Here is a 17,484-nt window from a genome sequence, read left to right on the forward strand (position 1 = left end):
CCACATATTGTATTTATCGTCAATGACTTTAGCTCCTGAGGAGTATTTAGATTGCATTGTTGACGATCGACTACAGATGTGGTCTATTTAAAGTACAGAGTAAATATAATGAAGGGAGGTGGTTAAGGGTAAATTAATCTGTTTCATAGACTGCTTGAACAACAGCCACATATCTAACCGCAGGTCACCACAAGGTAATGGCATTTCACTCCACATTGCATCTGAAAGTTTTACATTCCCGGATAGGGTTACTGATAGTTGACAATGCTGCACATATGAGTGGATGTATGAGTGTGGTTTTACGCCGCTTTTATTTATATTCTAGCAATGTCTTGGGGACACCAGAAATGGGCTTAACACATTAAACCCATGTGGTGAATCTAACCCAGGTCTTCGCCCTGACGAGCGAACGTTTCAACCTCTAAGCTACCCCATCGCCCACTGCACATGAATATTCCAACTCCATGACTGTAATAGTAACGGTGGTCTATTAATAGATCGCAGGCTTGTCTGCATGGTGTAAGTGACAGATGGTTATCACTTTCGACTCAACAAACTTCAATTCGAACCGACATTCGAACCCACGATCATCGGTTTCTGTCACGACTAAGGGACGCAACTCTGCATAGGGAATTACGATGCCTTAGGTAAGGTTCCAGCTTATGTCCGCGGCCACTAAGACTGATATGGCTGGGTCTGTGACAGAGGATCAAGTCAGATCAGCTATGATGTCGCGCAGCTGTCACAGGGCTAGTGTTGATTTGTGTTTATATCCTCTTTGGCCATTATTTCAGAAATATTAGCTTAATGTTTACAGAAAACGGTGCTCTAACAATTGTGTTGACACCTATTGCCACAGAACTACTGTACATAAGTGATAGAACTGTCGTCAGAGCCACGGTGAATCCGGAACTTAACTTCTTGAACACAGGGTCCTACGAAATCCAAGGGACGCAATTCTAACTAGACGCCGCCTTCGAAACCCTGTATTTATGATTAATTGAAAGTGGGAACCGAGTGAATCCTGGCGATTCAAAAATCAAATACTGCTGTAATATACTGCATGATATTCAGATAAGTTGTATTTAAGTTGTATCGGGGTATATCTGTTGTGTTCATGCATGGGTGTGTCGTGGACCCTAGCGATGTAGCTATCCTCACATACTGCCTAAATGTGTTTTGTATCAATGTACTCATATTGCGTAGTTCCCCATGTAAATGTCGATACTATCGATGACTCATTATATCACTATGTTATAGTTCCTCTATACAAACAGCGCCACAGTGGAATCAGCTGCGGGGACTGGGAAACTTACTATCTTCATACCTCACCTATAGACTAACAGCTAGTCTCTGAAATGAACATATTTTACAGAAAAAACGTCCATAGTGAAAAAATAATATAATGAAATGGAGCCCTGAGACTTTCTTCGTTTTCAGAAGCTGTGGAAATCTAGACTTGCCACATTTTCTAGACTTGCGTGGGGTTTCTGGGATATTTATACTTCAGGGTCTGCACGACAGACTGACCTCAGCTATTGAGAATAAGAATGCCCATCACAGTATCATTATCAGAACAGACGTATTTGCATCTATATGAACGGTTCAGTAACGATGAAATATACTGGTCATGCATCTTATCGCATATATTTTAATATTAAATGCTCACAAACGTTTAAAGCAAGTTAATGAGCCCTGGTATCATTGGTATCAATGAATAACTCATATTAACTGGAATTATTAATTTGACCCAGTCATGAACACACTTTTCAGGCTGTTTTTTTTGTAAATAGTTTGGCTTATGTTTCAGTTGCCATGGTACTGTATATCTGGATAAGAATGCGGTACTTGTGAAGTTTCACAACGGCAGTATCAGTATGGGAAACAATTGTGGGAAGAGATGTGGTCCTATCAACTCGGAGCAGACGACCGGATTCGATTCCCTACAACTTATGAAATCCATTTCTTGTTCTTTCGTCGTCCACCAGTGAAGATACAGGCTAGAACTGATTTTCAGTATCCTGTGCTTGTTGGAATCTTATCAATGCGACTACCGGGATCGGCTGGTCAGGCTTGCTGACTTGGTTGACACATGCATGTCATCGTACCCCAGTTGCGTAGATCGATGCTCATGCTGTTGATCACTGATTGTCTGGTCCAGACTCAATTATTGACAGAACGCCGTCACATAGGTGGAATATTGCTGATTGCAGAGTAAACCTAAACTCACTCATTCTTCCATCACCATATTGACCAGGGTATTGCTGGAAGCGGCCTAAAACCACATTCATTCACTCACTGGCCCTATTGGGGTCCACGTGTGTGCGGCTCTACACACGTGTCTTCAAAAGTGATGGTATCGCCGATACGTTAACATACGACTGTGTCACATCATGCACGATAGTCTGACCCGGAATCTGTGCAAAGATATAAATACACGTTTGTTAAGGTTATTCGTGTTGGCTCAATAAACACAAGAATATTATAACATAATCTGAAATACAAATCTGGTGTTTCCTTTCATAATAGGACGTAAACGTCCTTTCAAATAAATCTAACAAACACAGTATATTGTACAGTTAGTCATTTCATAGCATATATTTCCATAAACAATATAAGTTGACAGACTGAAGCTACTGTCCTAACGAAACAGCTTTGTATACAAACTGACTTATATTTAGGTAAATGCGGAAAAAGAGCATAATGACATGCTTTCTAACTGTCCATGACAAAACGTATTTTATATACCTTCAATCTGTGTCTAGGTATTTAGTAGGACAATGCAATATGCTTCGACTGACATTTTAGCACTATTGGTCGTATGGTAGAAGTTTCATTGCATGATAACAGTGTCATCCATAGACATTTTTCCATTCAGGGATATATGCAACTTAAACAAATACAATGTTGTGTAACATAATTACAGTAATTGTTTTTGTTCGCATTAAGGAAAAAATGAAAGCTGTTTTGAAGCACCGAGCGCATGTGTGTGTGTCTGCGTGCATGCTTCGTGACCCTGAAGCCAACATATAATTGCAAATTCCCTTCTCAGAAGCGTCATTGAAACGATACGTTGTGTCGTCTTTGCATGAATTAAAAAAACGTTTTGACGTGAGATTTATCAGTTTTGTCGTGAGAGCTTGACATGGGTATTAAAAGCGTAAGTCTCAAGCCAAAGTCGTGAAAGTCGGCAGACATGTGTCTGGCGAGTTTAAAACAGAACGAAGCGGGTAAAATTTCACTGTGATATCGATGTTTACGTAAGACGAGGCGATATCAAATGTGTTACCAAGGTAACAAACTCAAATTCTGCCAGTGACACCTGACACCTGTCTGACTGGGGAAAGGATTTATCACAACTAAGTGAGCTGATGTTCTCAAACGAAAACTGCTAAACGCCTGAATCTGGTTTCAAGGCTTTTAATGATTTCTTTCATTAAGATATTTTTCAATGTTATGGATGACATTTTGAAAGATATATTGTTTAAATCGAAATTCATATTTTGTAATTCAACAAAAGAACCCAGATTTAGCGAATAAACAACAGAATGACCCAGATGTATTTGTGACATATTGTACTCTATGTTACTCCAGGGTATAACTAAGTGACATATATGTACTATATGTTACTCCAGGGTATAACTAAGTGACATATATGTACTATAGCTTAGTCCAGGGTATAACTAAGTGACATATTGTACTATATGTTACTCCATGGTATAACTAAGTGACATATATGTACTATATGTTACTCCATGGTATAACTAAGTGACATATATGTGCTATATGTTACTCCAGGGTATAACTAAGTGACATATATGTGCTATATGTTACTCCAGGGTATAACTAAGTGACATATATGTGCTATATGTTACTCCAGGGTATAACTAAGTGACATATATGTACTATATGTTACTCCAGGGTATAACTAAGTGACATATATGTACTATATGTTACTCCAGGGTATAACTAAGTGACATATATGTACTATATGTTACTCCAGGGTATAACTAAGTGACATATATGTACTATATGTTACTCCAGGGTATAACTAAGTGACATATATGTACTATATGTTACTCCAGGGTATAACTAAGTGACATATATGTGCTATATGTTACTCCAGGGTATAACTAAGTGACATATATGTGCTATATGTTACTCCAGGGTATAACTAAGTGACATATATGTACTATATGTTACTCCAGGGTATAACTAAGTGACATATATGTACTATATGTTACTCCAGGGTATAACTAAGTGACATATATGTGCTATATGTTACTCCAGGGTATAACTAAGTGACATATATGTACTATATGTTACTCCAGGGTATAACTAAGTGACATATATGTACAATAGCTTACTCCAGGGTATAACTAAGTGACATATATGTACTATAGCTTAGTCCAGGGTATAACTAAGTGACATATTGTACTATATGTTACTCCAGGGTATAACTAAGTGACATATATGTACTATATGTTACTCCAGGGTATAACTAGAAGACTTTGCAGCATACCAAGGAGCTCGATGTAGGCCATGGCGGGACTACGAGTTTATTTCTGTGAAGTAACTATGTCAGGTCTTTGAAGGACATTTAGAAGTGGAGTGTATAAGAAAAGTAAGATTTATGGATGTCAACTTTTTATTGTGGATAGCGTATTCGGAGCATATGCTTGACCCTTAAACCGTGTTATTCACAAGGGAGTTTACAGTCACAAATCCTGCTTTTCTAACAAACATATTACGTTGACTATTTCAGCAGTTTTGCAGTCATGAATTTTAAAGGAGATAAATGTATAATAGTGCATACAGCGTGCTCATAATATACCCGACAAAACTTCATCACAGACAACATACAAGGGCAGACAACTCGGTGTAGACTGTCAAGGTTCGTGAGAATGTGGTAAGAGGTTTGAACCTTCTGAGTGAGAGAGGTTAGTTCGATCACGGATAAGTAGTCTTGGTAGTCTGGGCTGCACTATATATTAAAATCGTAACTATTTACTAATCATTTTTTTTTTAAATAATGGAACGATGCATAAATGTCCTGGGGTAGAATAGGCCTACAGCAACCCATGCTTCTCATAAAAGGCAACTATGCTTGTGGTAAGAGGCGACTAACGGGATCGGGTGGTCAGACTCGCTGACTTGGTTGACACATGTCATCGGTTCCCACTTGCGCAGATCGATGCTCATGTTGTTGATCACTGGATTGTCTGGTCCAAACTCGATAATTTACAGACCGCCGCCATATATCTGGAATATTGCTGAGTGCGGAGTAAAACTAAACTCACTCACTCAGATGCATAAACTGGCAGTGATCAGACACCACATGCATACATGTATAAGGTGTGTGATATCTGTGTCTGTGCATAGTGACCAATTATGGTGTGCGTGCGTGCGCATAAATATATGGTATCTGCATGACGGCGGCATAAGTTATGTAGCAATGTTATATGTAGAGAGAAAATATAAATAAATGATATATATTGTACAATGAATGAATGAATGAATGAATGAATGTCGTTCCTTCACACCCAAAATGCACAGTGATATATAGTTTTGAGTAATGGGAGGTTGTCACGACTTTACTCAGTATAAGTGTCACCTCTGGGCATCAAGCTACGGAGTGTTCAGCAACTACAAACTGTATAATTGTATCAGTCATCTGGACCCGGTGTAAAGGGTTCGGTGCTCATAATTTTGACAAATATACAGACGTACTGAAAGGTTCCACATCAGTCTTTACTATCTGTTTTGTATTGCGTATCTGGGATCGTTGTAGAAACATTGTGTAATACACTCGCTGTAGAGCTATATCATAAGTAGTTGAAGTGCTTTTTCTAATGGCGTAGTATGTGTCGGGAGAAAGGCCTTCACAAACACCTTACAAACACACAAAGCTACCAAGTATGTACACATTGAAAACAACAATATTCATCAAAATGTATTACATTTCACATAGGTTAATTGTGAAACCAATTCACGCATAAAAAGGGTGGATAGGGGGACTCCCCACATAAACTGGCATTTACGATACTACCAGTCCACGATCATGCTTTATGACACAGGCTAGCTCATAGTATGTTAAAAAATAACTCGCTCCCATTTAGTTGGGGGCAGTAGGGTAGTCTTGTGATAAAACGTTGGCTTCGTCATGCCGGAGACCCTGGTTCGATTCCCCATATCATGGGTACAAAGTAAGAAGCCCATTCATAATGTCCGCCGTGACATTGCTGGAATTTTGCTAAAAGCGGTGTAAAACCCCACTCACTCACCATTACGTGACCCAGCTTCGTTTCGAGTCCGACTCGAACGTCGAGACACTAACAAATACATGTCGAATTAAATTACTCGATATGCGAAAAAGATTCTGTGCAAAATGAGAAAATTTTACAAAACTGTTATATGCGATTGGAAGAAGTGAACTATTAAACTTTAACTAAACTCCATTTAGTAACCAGGACAAGAGTTAAACGCATACTGAAGATAATGCAGGACCATCATCTCGAATTGTACTGGTCACATGAGGGTCGGCAAACACACGAAGGGCACTAAACCCTTTATCTGTATCTGTGACTTTGTTGACGTCCACCCTTATCACACCGCAGGTATCACTTACATAAACGGTGGCACATTAGCACGGTGGCCCGCATCTGAAATCCAATGTCTTCTTCAGAAAATATCATGTCTTCCAGTGTATCGTCATAAATAATAATCGTAACACCACAGCAATCGGATAATACAAGATGTGTTTGGCGCGTAGCCAGGAAAATACAGTCTAAGGACACATTGATGAGACATTTTGAAAACAGGGAGGCTATTGCATACCTAAAAGTAAAACATTCTTCTAAACACGAGATAAAGTTAAGAAAAAACATAAACAACATAACAAAACATGCAAACCATGAAAATATACTCCAAACTAGCGGATCGAACTCAAGCGTACCCTGGCCAAAATGTGAATATTGTAAACTACAGTTACAGTAAATGACCCTGTATGAATGTCAGTTTTACCGGCTCAGCAGAGACAGCTGATGGTTTCTGAGTGTCTGCTTTAACAACTCTCGAGGAATCAGTACATGACTCAGTAATGCTATTTTATCAGCATGCGTTTATCAGTGAGTTTGGGTTGTCTAATGGAGTAACGATCAATGTGTAGGTGAAAGTTTTGCATATTTCTTACTGGTTTATGCACATAACAAAAGATACAATACTTAAGGAGTAAAACAATTTCAAAGCATAGATCATCGATGTTGGATGTAGACTAAACAATTTGAGACTGAAGTGTCAGGCTGTTTTCTCATATGATAATTTATTGTGTAATAGACAAAGACACGTTTTATCTATCATTTATTGTGTAATGTAGACAAAGACACGTTATATCTATCATTTATTGTGTAATGTAGACAAAGACACGTTTTATCTATCATTTATTGTATAATGTAGACAAAGACACGTTTTATCTATCATTTGTTGTGTAATGTACACAAAGACACGTTTTATCTATCATTTGTTGTATAATGTAGACAAACACACGTTTTATCTCTCATTTATTGTGTAATGTAGACAAACACACGTTTTATCTATCATTTATTGTGTAATGTAGACAAACACACGTTTTATCTATCATTTGTTGTGTAATGTAGACAAACACACGTTTTATCTATCATTCATTGTGCAATGTAGACAAACACACGTTTTATCTATCATTTAATGTGTAATGTAGACAAAGACATGTTTTATCTATCATTTATTGTGTAATGTATACAAACACACGTTTTATCTATCATTTATTGTGTAATGTAGACAAAGACACGTTTTATCTATCATTTGTTGTATAATGTAGACAAAGACACGTTTTATCTATCATTTGTTGTATAATGTAGACAAAGACACGTTTTATCTATCATTTGTTGTGTAATGTAGACAAACACGTTCTATCTATCATTTATTGTATAATGTAGACAAAGAGACGTTTCATCTATCATTTATTGTATAATGTAGACAAAAACACGTTCTATCTATCATTTGTGTATAATGTAGACAAAGACATGTTTTATCTATAATTTATTGTATAATGTAGACATCTATAAAAACTGCGCTCGGATGCCACTGTACAATATGAGAAACGTTTTTCGTTTTATATAATATTTAAGTCTCCAATTCTAAAGTGTAAGCACGTGGGGTTTTTTTGTGCTACGCTGTCGCTACGCCACTGTCTGTAGCTTGTAGACTAGGAATCAGCACGCAAATCTGCCATTTACTTACCCCCTGTTTATTTAATACCAGAGCCTCGATCCACAAAGCGTTCATAGCGCTACATTTGCAATGATGAACTACAGACCTAGGACAGGACGTAACGTTACGAACGCTTAGTGGATCGGGGCCTAGATTGTCGAAGCTCTCTTAGCGCTAAGATAGTCGTAAGTGTCATGCATTAACGTTAACTTACGACTGTCTCAGCGCTAAGAGAGCATCGGAAATCTAGGCCTGGGAACCTGGGTCTAGGTTTTCGAAACTCTCTTAGCGCTAGGATAGTCGTAAGTGCCAAACACTAACACAGACAAATTCGACAATTTAAGCGCTAAGAGAGCTTCGAAAAGAAAATCTTGGCCCATAACTAGCTAGTATTACCGTGGCAATATTCTCGATGCAGTATCGATGTAAATGGATGCAATCAGTTCTGTTTAACTCTGTTGATGTTTAACTTTGGTTGATCTCGAGTTAAACGACACACGTAAATGTATTGTCTCAAGTCGGACATGTGATGTTCAGTCATGTGCAATCTCCTGCATGTCGTCCCATCATCATTCTACTGTGTCAGCCACTGACAATCCAGTACAATGTTCATATAGTGTTTGTATAATATATTGGATATAGGATATTTGAAACTCCTTTTACATTGTTCTTTGATGATATACATGACTCTTTGGCTGATTACTCACTATTCATTCACTGAGGTTTTGTGCTGTTGTTTGTGTTGCTCGTGCAGAGCCTGGGTTGGTGGGTAGCCTACAGGTTAAAGCGTTTGCTAGTGACGCCGAAGACCTGGTTCGATTCCCCTCATGGGTACGATGTGTAAAGTCAGTCAGCGGATTCCCCGGCTCTTGCTATACATATACACTCGGTAACCGCGGATGTCCACGAAGCGAACCTCACTATACCTGTGCTGTGAATTTCTGACACTTTTAGATCGTGACAAGATACTGCACTTCTGACTAGCGATATCATTGGATAAGATACACTCAGCAGAGACAGAGAGCCCAGTCTTGTGTGTGGACACACGGTATATAGTGCACTTTTGACACTCATGTGATATTGATTGATCTAGGACCTGGAGTGTAATGGTTAACTGGTTCACCATTTGCAGAAATACATATAACAGTCGCTTTTTATTCATTTGATCTGTAAGAAATATAACACCATAATCACTGGGGACGTGTGGTGGTGACACTATATTGTTATTATTTGCCATTTTCTGGGTTGTCGTCTGCTACATGTCAGTATTTGATAAACAGCTGTTGTGTCATTGTCTCTCACAATAGCTGTATGTGAAAGGCACTGGACAGACAGATCTACATGCATGACATGAGAATTAGCACCCACATAGTATACCTATTGTTTTCTCATATCTTCTCATCAGTATATGCATATCTGGAAGGGATCATGGAAAATACGCCAATATCCCCTTTAATAGAAATACTTATTAACATTGACACAGATTACAGCTTATATATGGGAGTAAGGACGTGATGTAAACTTAGACAAACCAGACTTGTTCTCAGCGTTTCACTTAATGTGCATACACCATTGTAATACAAACCAATAATATCGATAATAAATGTACGACTTTTGATCGTTTTTTCATCCTTGGATGAATAAAATTCTGAGGCTAAAATGTTCAGTTGTAGAGGTAAAATCATGAGGATTTGTAACCTTCACTTCACTTTTTTCGATTAATGTATTTTGTTTAAACTGAAATTCATCCGCATGTTTTCACTACAGACAAGAGTCCTAAGTGACTAATACAACAGGATTGTGTGGTGTGGTGTGGTGTGTGTGTGTGTGGTGTGTGTGTGTCTCACTGCTTGATTGACGCATGTCTTCATATTCACACATCTATACTGACCATCTCTATGACTAGACTGTCTGGTCATTTGGCTGGAATGTAAACCAATAAACAAATATACAGACACAACAGGATTAACAACAGCCATTAGGGCAGAAATTAACAAACTCCTAGTTATGATGAAGCACACACTCAATATGATCTCCACCCTTTAATCTTTATCCACAGTGCCAGTCTTTATGAGCATCTCCAGTGCAAGCATGTAACAACAGAACAGCAAATATATAAAATATTTTATTCCTATTTGAAAAACAAACAGTAAAATAAGCTCCAATACATATTCTTGAATTTAAGTACCAAGTCATATCATAATACAAAACCAAATGAGTTTACAGCACATTCCAATGTGCCAGATTTGCACCAGTGGCATATGATTCATATGTGAATAATGCCATTATAAATTGCACTGTATTTCCACACCATGTATATTCAAAGCTCACTGGGTCAATGAATCAGTTCGCTTTAAATTTTCAATTCCCTATGGAGTATACAACCCAATATGTCTCTTAAGACCTGGAAGGCTCCTGTAACCAGAACTTGTCATCATGTAAAAAATAGTATAACAGAAACTTTCCTCTTTTTCTATGATGAACTTGTGGAGTACATAAATGCCAAAAAGAGATATTGCTGTCCCTTAATAAGTAGAAGTAAAAAAGATGTATAAGTAGCCTATAAGACATGATATATGCACCTGTCATCAGTCAGGTGATTTCTGTTACCAATCAATCAGCAACAAGATGGTAATACTAGCATGTACTAGGTAGTTGGCTGGTGTAATACAGCTCATACACTATCTTATCACCCATTGGTATTTTGACAACATAAGGTCATATATAAGTAACCTTTGGTTAACAATGGTATCTTGCATGAGAAGACCAGTCATTGTGACAAGTCAACAAACTGCTGTGAATACGTGCAATACAATATATTACATAGCTGATGACATGTTGATATTGTTTATAATATCAAAATAAGTTGTACATACCTTTGCAGCCAAGTCATGAAATAAACAAGTAATAATATGTCAATAAAATAAGAAAGGATTATTAACTTCAGAATGAAAACTGAAGCACTGTTTTGGGATAGATTCTTACATTCTTTTTCAAGTGTTAGAAACTATACCCAAACCTTCATGCAGATGTTTACCAGTACTTGAACCTTACCCCTTTGTCAGTTCTATAATAACTCCTATAAAAGCATAACAGACGGTTACATATTAATTATGTCTTGATTATACACATAAAAAAAAATCTACATGCAAACCAGTAACAGGCTACTAACAGCGGAAAGTAACATTATTACGCAGTACAAACCTACAAGTTTCAGAGGGTACCTCAGAAGATATGACACCTCTAAGGTATCAAGCATGGGAGCTGTTATTGTTTTAAGCACATTTTACCAAAATTCTGACAATATCTTGTCTGGGAACACCAGAAATGAGCTTTATAAAAGTGAGAAATCACATCCAGGATTTAGTTTTGACACTTCATCTGGGTGGAGAGGTGGAAGTGGAGGGGGAGAATAGGAAAGTATAGATGGTGTCACAAGTTTGGGTAAGATATATGTCATAGTAAGTGATCAAGTTGGGTTTTACATTTTTTCGGCAGTAGCCACTGGGACAGAAACACATAAGTCAACATCATGTTAATATTGAGTTATTACCAATGACGTCAAACACCCTATATTGTCAACAGGTTTAGATTAGAGTATTTTGTGGATTAATTTATACCTTATTGATAAACAACGAACGGAACAGTAAATGAGTGTGTTTAGTTTAATATCACTTTTAGCAATATTCCAGCAAAATCATTGTGAGGCGCACAATATTGACGTGGTTTGACTAGACTTAGCTTTAAACAAAGTTATCACATACTTAGACTGAAAATATTTTAGGCCTGATGAAAACAGTCAAGGTTACTCTCTTTTTGTGACTGTTAGCAATCTCACAACAGATTGTCCTCAAACACACTCTTCTGGAATCTTGGCCTTGTCTGACACTAGTTTGGGATCGTGAGGAAGAGTGCATTTGGTGGGGTGGAGATTACAATACTCAACACCTGGACATTTGCATCAGCAATAGATACATGGAGCAACAGGATCTGATGTATTCCTGATCTATCCTCCATCTCTACTGGGGTTTCTTGACTGAGATGTTAATTTATTGACAATAATTCACTGCACTTTGAATAAGAGAACAGGGTAATGTGTACAGCAATACAGGGCAGTAATGCTAGCTCTCCCCAAAAGAAATTTGGTGAAAGTTTAAAACAAATACATCTACATCTAATAAAGTTTACTGAAAACAGACTTTTTTCCATGCACTGTGGGTACTCTCATCATGCTGACTTGTTCAACAAGATCAGACAACTCTGACCTGACTGTTCAGTCTGTGCGGTCCTTGTTACTACGCCAGATGCTGAAAGTGAGGCAGCTTGCAAGTGAGACCCAGCCCAGGTAGGGGATTAACAGATAGGAGGCGGTCCGGTTGACGGGATGGAAGGTGATGATTGTTGCAAGGATTGCTCCCCACAGAGCACCAATCTCAATTGTGGCCTGTAACAGATGCACCACAGTAACAAGCACCTGTAATTACAGGCCTATGGGTGTGAAGATGCTTCAATCTCATGTATCAACACTTACACCACAAGGACTTGGGCTTGTGCTTTTTGTAACAATAAAACATGCACAAAATTCCGAAATTACACAACTCCATTTAGGTGAACAACTTGAAAGATGAAAAACTTGGTTAGCAGCTGTGTTGTGCCTCACAGAAACTTGTTCATGGAATCAAAAGAGCAGAATCAGATTGTACTGAGATAGATGGCAATAAAATACCAGCCCGAGAATTGTATGACTTCGTGAACAATACTCTGGGCAACCTTAATCCATACATATTTAGTGTATCACACAGAGTATTTTCATGTGAAAAATAACAATGCAATGATATATTTATAAATTTTTACTTTCCTAACCACTGAATGAGTGAGTAAGTGAGTTGAGTTTTACGCAGCACTCAGCAATATTCCAACTACATTGTGCTGGTCTAAATAATCGAGTCTGGACCAGACAATCCAGTGATCAACAGCATGAACATCAATCTGTGCTACTGGGAACCGATGACTTGTCAACCAAGTCAGTGAGCCTGACCACCTCATCCCATTAGTCACCTCTTACGATAAACATAGTCGCCCTTTATGGCAAGCATGTGTTGCTGAATGTCTGTTCTACCCCAGACATTCACAGGCTCCTAACCACTGAACCAATCTGCATTATTGCAATATGACAATACAAACTGACTAAGTATCTGGAAAGCTCATTACTGTGGTCAAAGTACTCAAAACAATATGATCTATCTAATTATTCAGCCATATTCCACATCATGTTAAACAAAACCTGACCTAACAGTAATCTTGCTGTTATTGGATTTTAAACATTTCTAAACACTGCTATTTAATGTGCACAAACGTATTTTCATCTTCTCTCATAAACTTTGGCCACCATGTGGTTGTATGTGGTCTTCATACCCATGCAGTAAAGACAATGAAAATATACTCACCAAGCCCAACTTCTTGGCACCAAAGAATATCGGTGTCCAAGCCCAGTTAAGAGCAAGCTGAGTGCCAAAACAGGCAAGAGGCAGTTTAGCATCTCCGCTAAATCCCCCACCATCTCGCCACACGAGATACGAGGCATATCCCATTGAAGAGTACAGGTACGTCCACACTGGTCCAAACACGTAGTTTGGGGGTCTCCATGATGGCCTCCTCAAGTGCTGGAAATACAACACAAACAAACTAAACAACACATAATGGAACTGGTCAAGTGAGCTGTCAGGTAACATCGTGCTGGGATTCCAGGGCACAGCAGGTGAGGTGAGGTGAGGTGAGGTGAGGTGAGGTGAGGTGAGGTGAGGTGAGGCGAGGCGAGGTGAGGCGAGGTGAGGTTTAATGTAATGAATATTTCATTCATATGATGATGTGCATGCATGTCTGCATGAACTTGCCCAAACTTTTATAAGTTTTTATAGTACTAGCTCACTGAGATACCATGCTACAGTTAAACATGAACAGCTAACTCAGACACATTATACTGACAAGTCAACAAGTCCTTGTACCAATTAATACCGAGCACCAGGCTGGGACCAACAAGTGTCATACTTTGACATTTTTTGGTATGATGCGGCTTGGGATTGAACCTGCAACCTTCCAAACTCAAGGTGGAATCAGATTGTACTGACCATGGATATGGTCAGATGCAACAAGGAAGATCAGCTGTTTAGCCTGGACTGACTGAGGGTGTAGATTTATTGCGTCAAAGCATTCATTGTGTCAAAGGCCTGGTTCTACATTTGACTGCCTTTTTGCACGTCACATGACAGTAGAAGAATGGCCAATCACTAGGAGGCCATATCATCCCCAGTCAGGTTTCCCTAATTCATTCAAATTGTACTCCAGGTTCCTATCACATACATTTTTTTTCAAATTAACATGAATTTATCTGAGAGAATGTCCCAGTTCAATGTATAAATTTGACTGGAATTTTCTCTATGGATTGTGGCTTCATCACTTCTGTCATCTAGTGTATTCTGTTGTGAGGTGTTTTCAGCTGACAACACAGCAGTAGGCAATATGAAACAGAGTTACATTAGCATCTACGCTTAACTGGGATACCAGGATTTCCTGCAGTTAAGGCCATGTGCCTCCAATTGGTTCATCGGCCAAAGTAAAGATAATCAATGTAGTGCATGAGAGTGTAGTCCCTTGGTAGATTCACATGATGAAAATGTCTTAGCCACATTCACTGTACTGTCAGCAGATTCCATGTGCACAGGACTCACTGGAGTTGAGGCACTGGTCAGGTGACTGATGCAGAAATCGACCAATGAAAAGCATGTGACTCACACTCAATATCTATCAATGTGGAAAATATTTTAATAGAATGTAATCTGGTTCTTACTTTTGAGAATGTCAGTAAAGCGAACATATGCAGTTGTTTTTTCTTGAATTCTATTCCAGCTTTGTAACTGCTTTATTCATTTAAGACCAGTTAAAAATATTGCTGAAGTTTCCTGACTATAAAAATTGCTTGTGGAATAAATTATGGTTTGACCAAAAGGGTCATTTTTCATAATTAAGCCCAGGGATTAATGTGGGGCTTCCTGGTATATCAATATTACGGCATGCCACAACACCACTGCTTACCTCATACCAGTCTGGGATAGCCTTCCTTGTCAAGAAGCCTCCAGCAATACCACCAAGGTTAGGAAATACTATTGCAAACGCTGGACGAACGTACTCAGACATCTGTAACAAGTTGAGGTTATAACTTACATAACAGCAGTTATATAACATCCCACATCAGATTTCTGATCACAACTTTTTGTGTCACTTCAGCGATAACTAACAGCTGAAGATAAACTACTAACCTGACATGACCCCCAAATAAGTGAGAAAAAGAGAAAATGAAAGGTTCACTGAAATTTTAAAAGTTCTTTTCTAGAGTAAGTTAAAACGAATTGGGGGATATTTACACACACTTGCCTCTTTCAGTTTCAGAAGAGGTTATCCTTTCGTTTTAACATTTACTTCGTTTGTGCACGACAAAAACATTGTTTTGTAACGGCAATAATATTGACAAATAAACTCTGTAACTGAGTCCACTACGGCAGACGTCATCGTGATCACCGACCATGGGTAGGCGAGATGACACTGACCTCGGTTGGTGAATCACCTCGCCAGCAGCTCACAACTCAATCTGAATCCTGTGAATGATCATGTCTGCACCTGGGGAGAATCCTGTAGAACTACTTCAGTAATTCGCTTCTGTCATTAAACATAACTTGCAACCATACCACCACATCATCCACGTGTTGCATGAGAAAAAATCTCACCTTACGTAAGCTCCCTTCTGCAACCACTTGGACCTCAAAACGAAATGTGTTGTCTGGTGAGGTTATCTGGAGGACAGCCCGGTCTCTATGGTAGGACAAAAACGTGGATTTGAGAATATTAAAACGAACGAGCTACTTTCTACATTTCTAAAATGTAGTGCTTCCGTGTTATAATATCATGCTTTATATCGAGAAATAAATCCATTTTAATCAAAGGGAATAGAAATGGATGTTTTTGTACCTACAACCATGCTCCTTGACTCGACGACTAGTGAAGCCACCCTTGAAATACTGTCGTGTCGCATGCAACTTTGTTTGTATGATTCGTCTTTTACATGTATTCTATGCCAACCTGTCATTTTGCGGAAACAAATTGTACAGTTTGTACTGTTTCCGAGCATTCACCGATTTCCTGTATTTATATCGTTACCAAAACCTTAATATGTTTGAGTTGCATAATTAGGAAAAAATAGAGAAACTCACACCGCCTTGTCCTGCATTTAATCAACCTAACTACCGACATCTGACCTTTCTAAAATTACATAACATAATAGTTTAAACGTTTTTATCTTTAATATCTTTCAAAAGACTTTTGTGACCATTGACCATGTGATTTATGTCTAAACTGCCCAAAAACGTCTTTGGCGAGATGGTCTCTGTCGAAAGTAAGAATCGAGTGAGTGAGTGAGTGAGTGAGTGAGTGAGTGAGTGAGTGAGTATTAAAGCGTCTTAAACTTCGAGAAAGAAACAACGAAAATATTGAAAGATTAAAATTGCACAGTTCGTAGAGAATTAATTTTCCATAAAACTCTTCTTCAGGAGTTTGGTTCCTTGCAGTTGTGTTTGCATTGACATTCTGAAACTTTATACACTTGGTTGATATACTAGTATTCAACTATTTCAAGTAACGTACAGAGAAAATCGAAACATATATTTTACCGCGGTTATGCATGACATGCTTTAAACTGCATGTTGGAAAAAGGTTTCTTATGATGTCATATGAGACAACATTGCACTTTAGTTCATGAACATGATTTTCTCCCCACAACACGAGGCTATAGATCTGCCACATGATATGCAGATTCTATACATTACAAATATGTTTTTAGAAACGTAAATCTAGAGCGGTTTTGCTACCTATCGGGCCTGAATAACCTTTCAGCAAACCTTTGCATTCGTTTGAAATTCACTTAGATTTGAGAAAAAAAAAAATAAACCAAGACTCTACTCCAACGAGTGGTAACTGTATACTTTTCAGTGTTCCAAAGACAACCACTAAGGATTGCAGAGACGGGAGACGGTGTTTTCGTAACCCAGACTGTTTCGTAGACGGTGATTTCATAGACGTGTATATAATTGTAATTGTATAATGTTATTCTGCAAGCATATTAATTAATCTTTCAGCAATATGAAATTTGGAACAGCTGAGGACATGAAAAGTATGATTGAAGATGGA

The 17,484-nt window shown here is 38.3% G+C and overlaps 1 protein-coding gene across 2 annotated transcripts; it reads right to left on the reverse strand.

Moving 5' to 3' along the window:
* Nucleotides 1-10,359: 10,359 nt before the first annotated feature.
* Nucleotides 10,360-16,352, reverse strand: LOC137286410 (translocator protein-like). Of its 2 annotated transcripts, none has more exons than XM_067818263.1 (5): nt 16,274-16,352; nt 16,029-16,113; nt 15,340-15,441; nt 13,695-13,910; nt 10,360-12,691 (listed from the first exon to the last, which is right to left on the reverse strand). In XM_067818263.1, the coding sequence occupies exons 3-5, from the start codon at nt 15,439-15,441 to the stop codon at nt 12,521-12,523; spliced, it is 489 nt and encodes a 162-aa protein (XP_067674364.1). In that variant the 5' UTR covers nt 16,029-16,113; nt 16,274-16,352; the 3' UTR covers nt 10,360-12,520. The 2 variants fall into 2 exon arrangements, with proteins under 2 accessions (XP_067674364.1, XP_067674365.1); XM_067818264.1 differs by having other exon boundaries at nt 16,270-16,316.
* Between the last annotated feature and the right edge of the window lie 1,132 nt (nt 16,353-17,484).

The sequence above is a fragment of the Haliotis asinina genome, chromosome 6, assembly GCF_037392515.1.
Source record: "Haliotis asinina isolate JCU_RB_2024 chromosome 6, JCU_Hal_asi_v2, whole genome shotgun sequence".
Lineage (NCBI taxonomy): Eukaryota > Metazoa > Mollusca > Gastropoda > Lepetellida > Haliotidae > Haliotis > Haliotis asinina.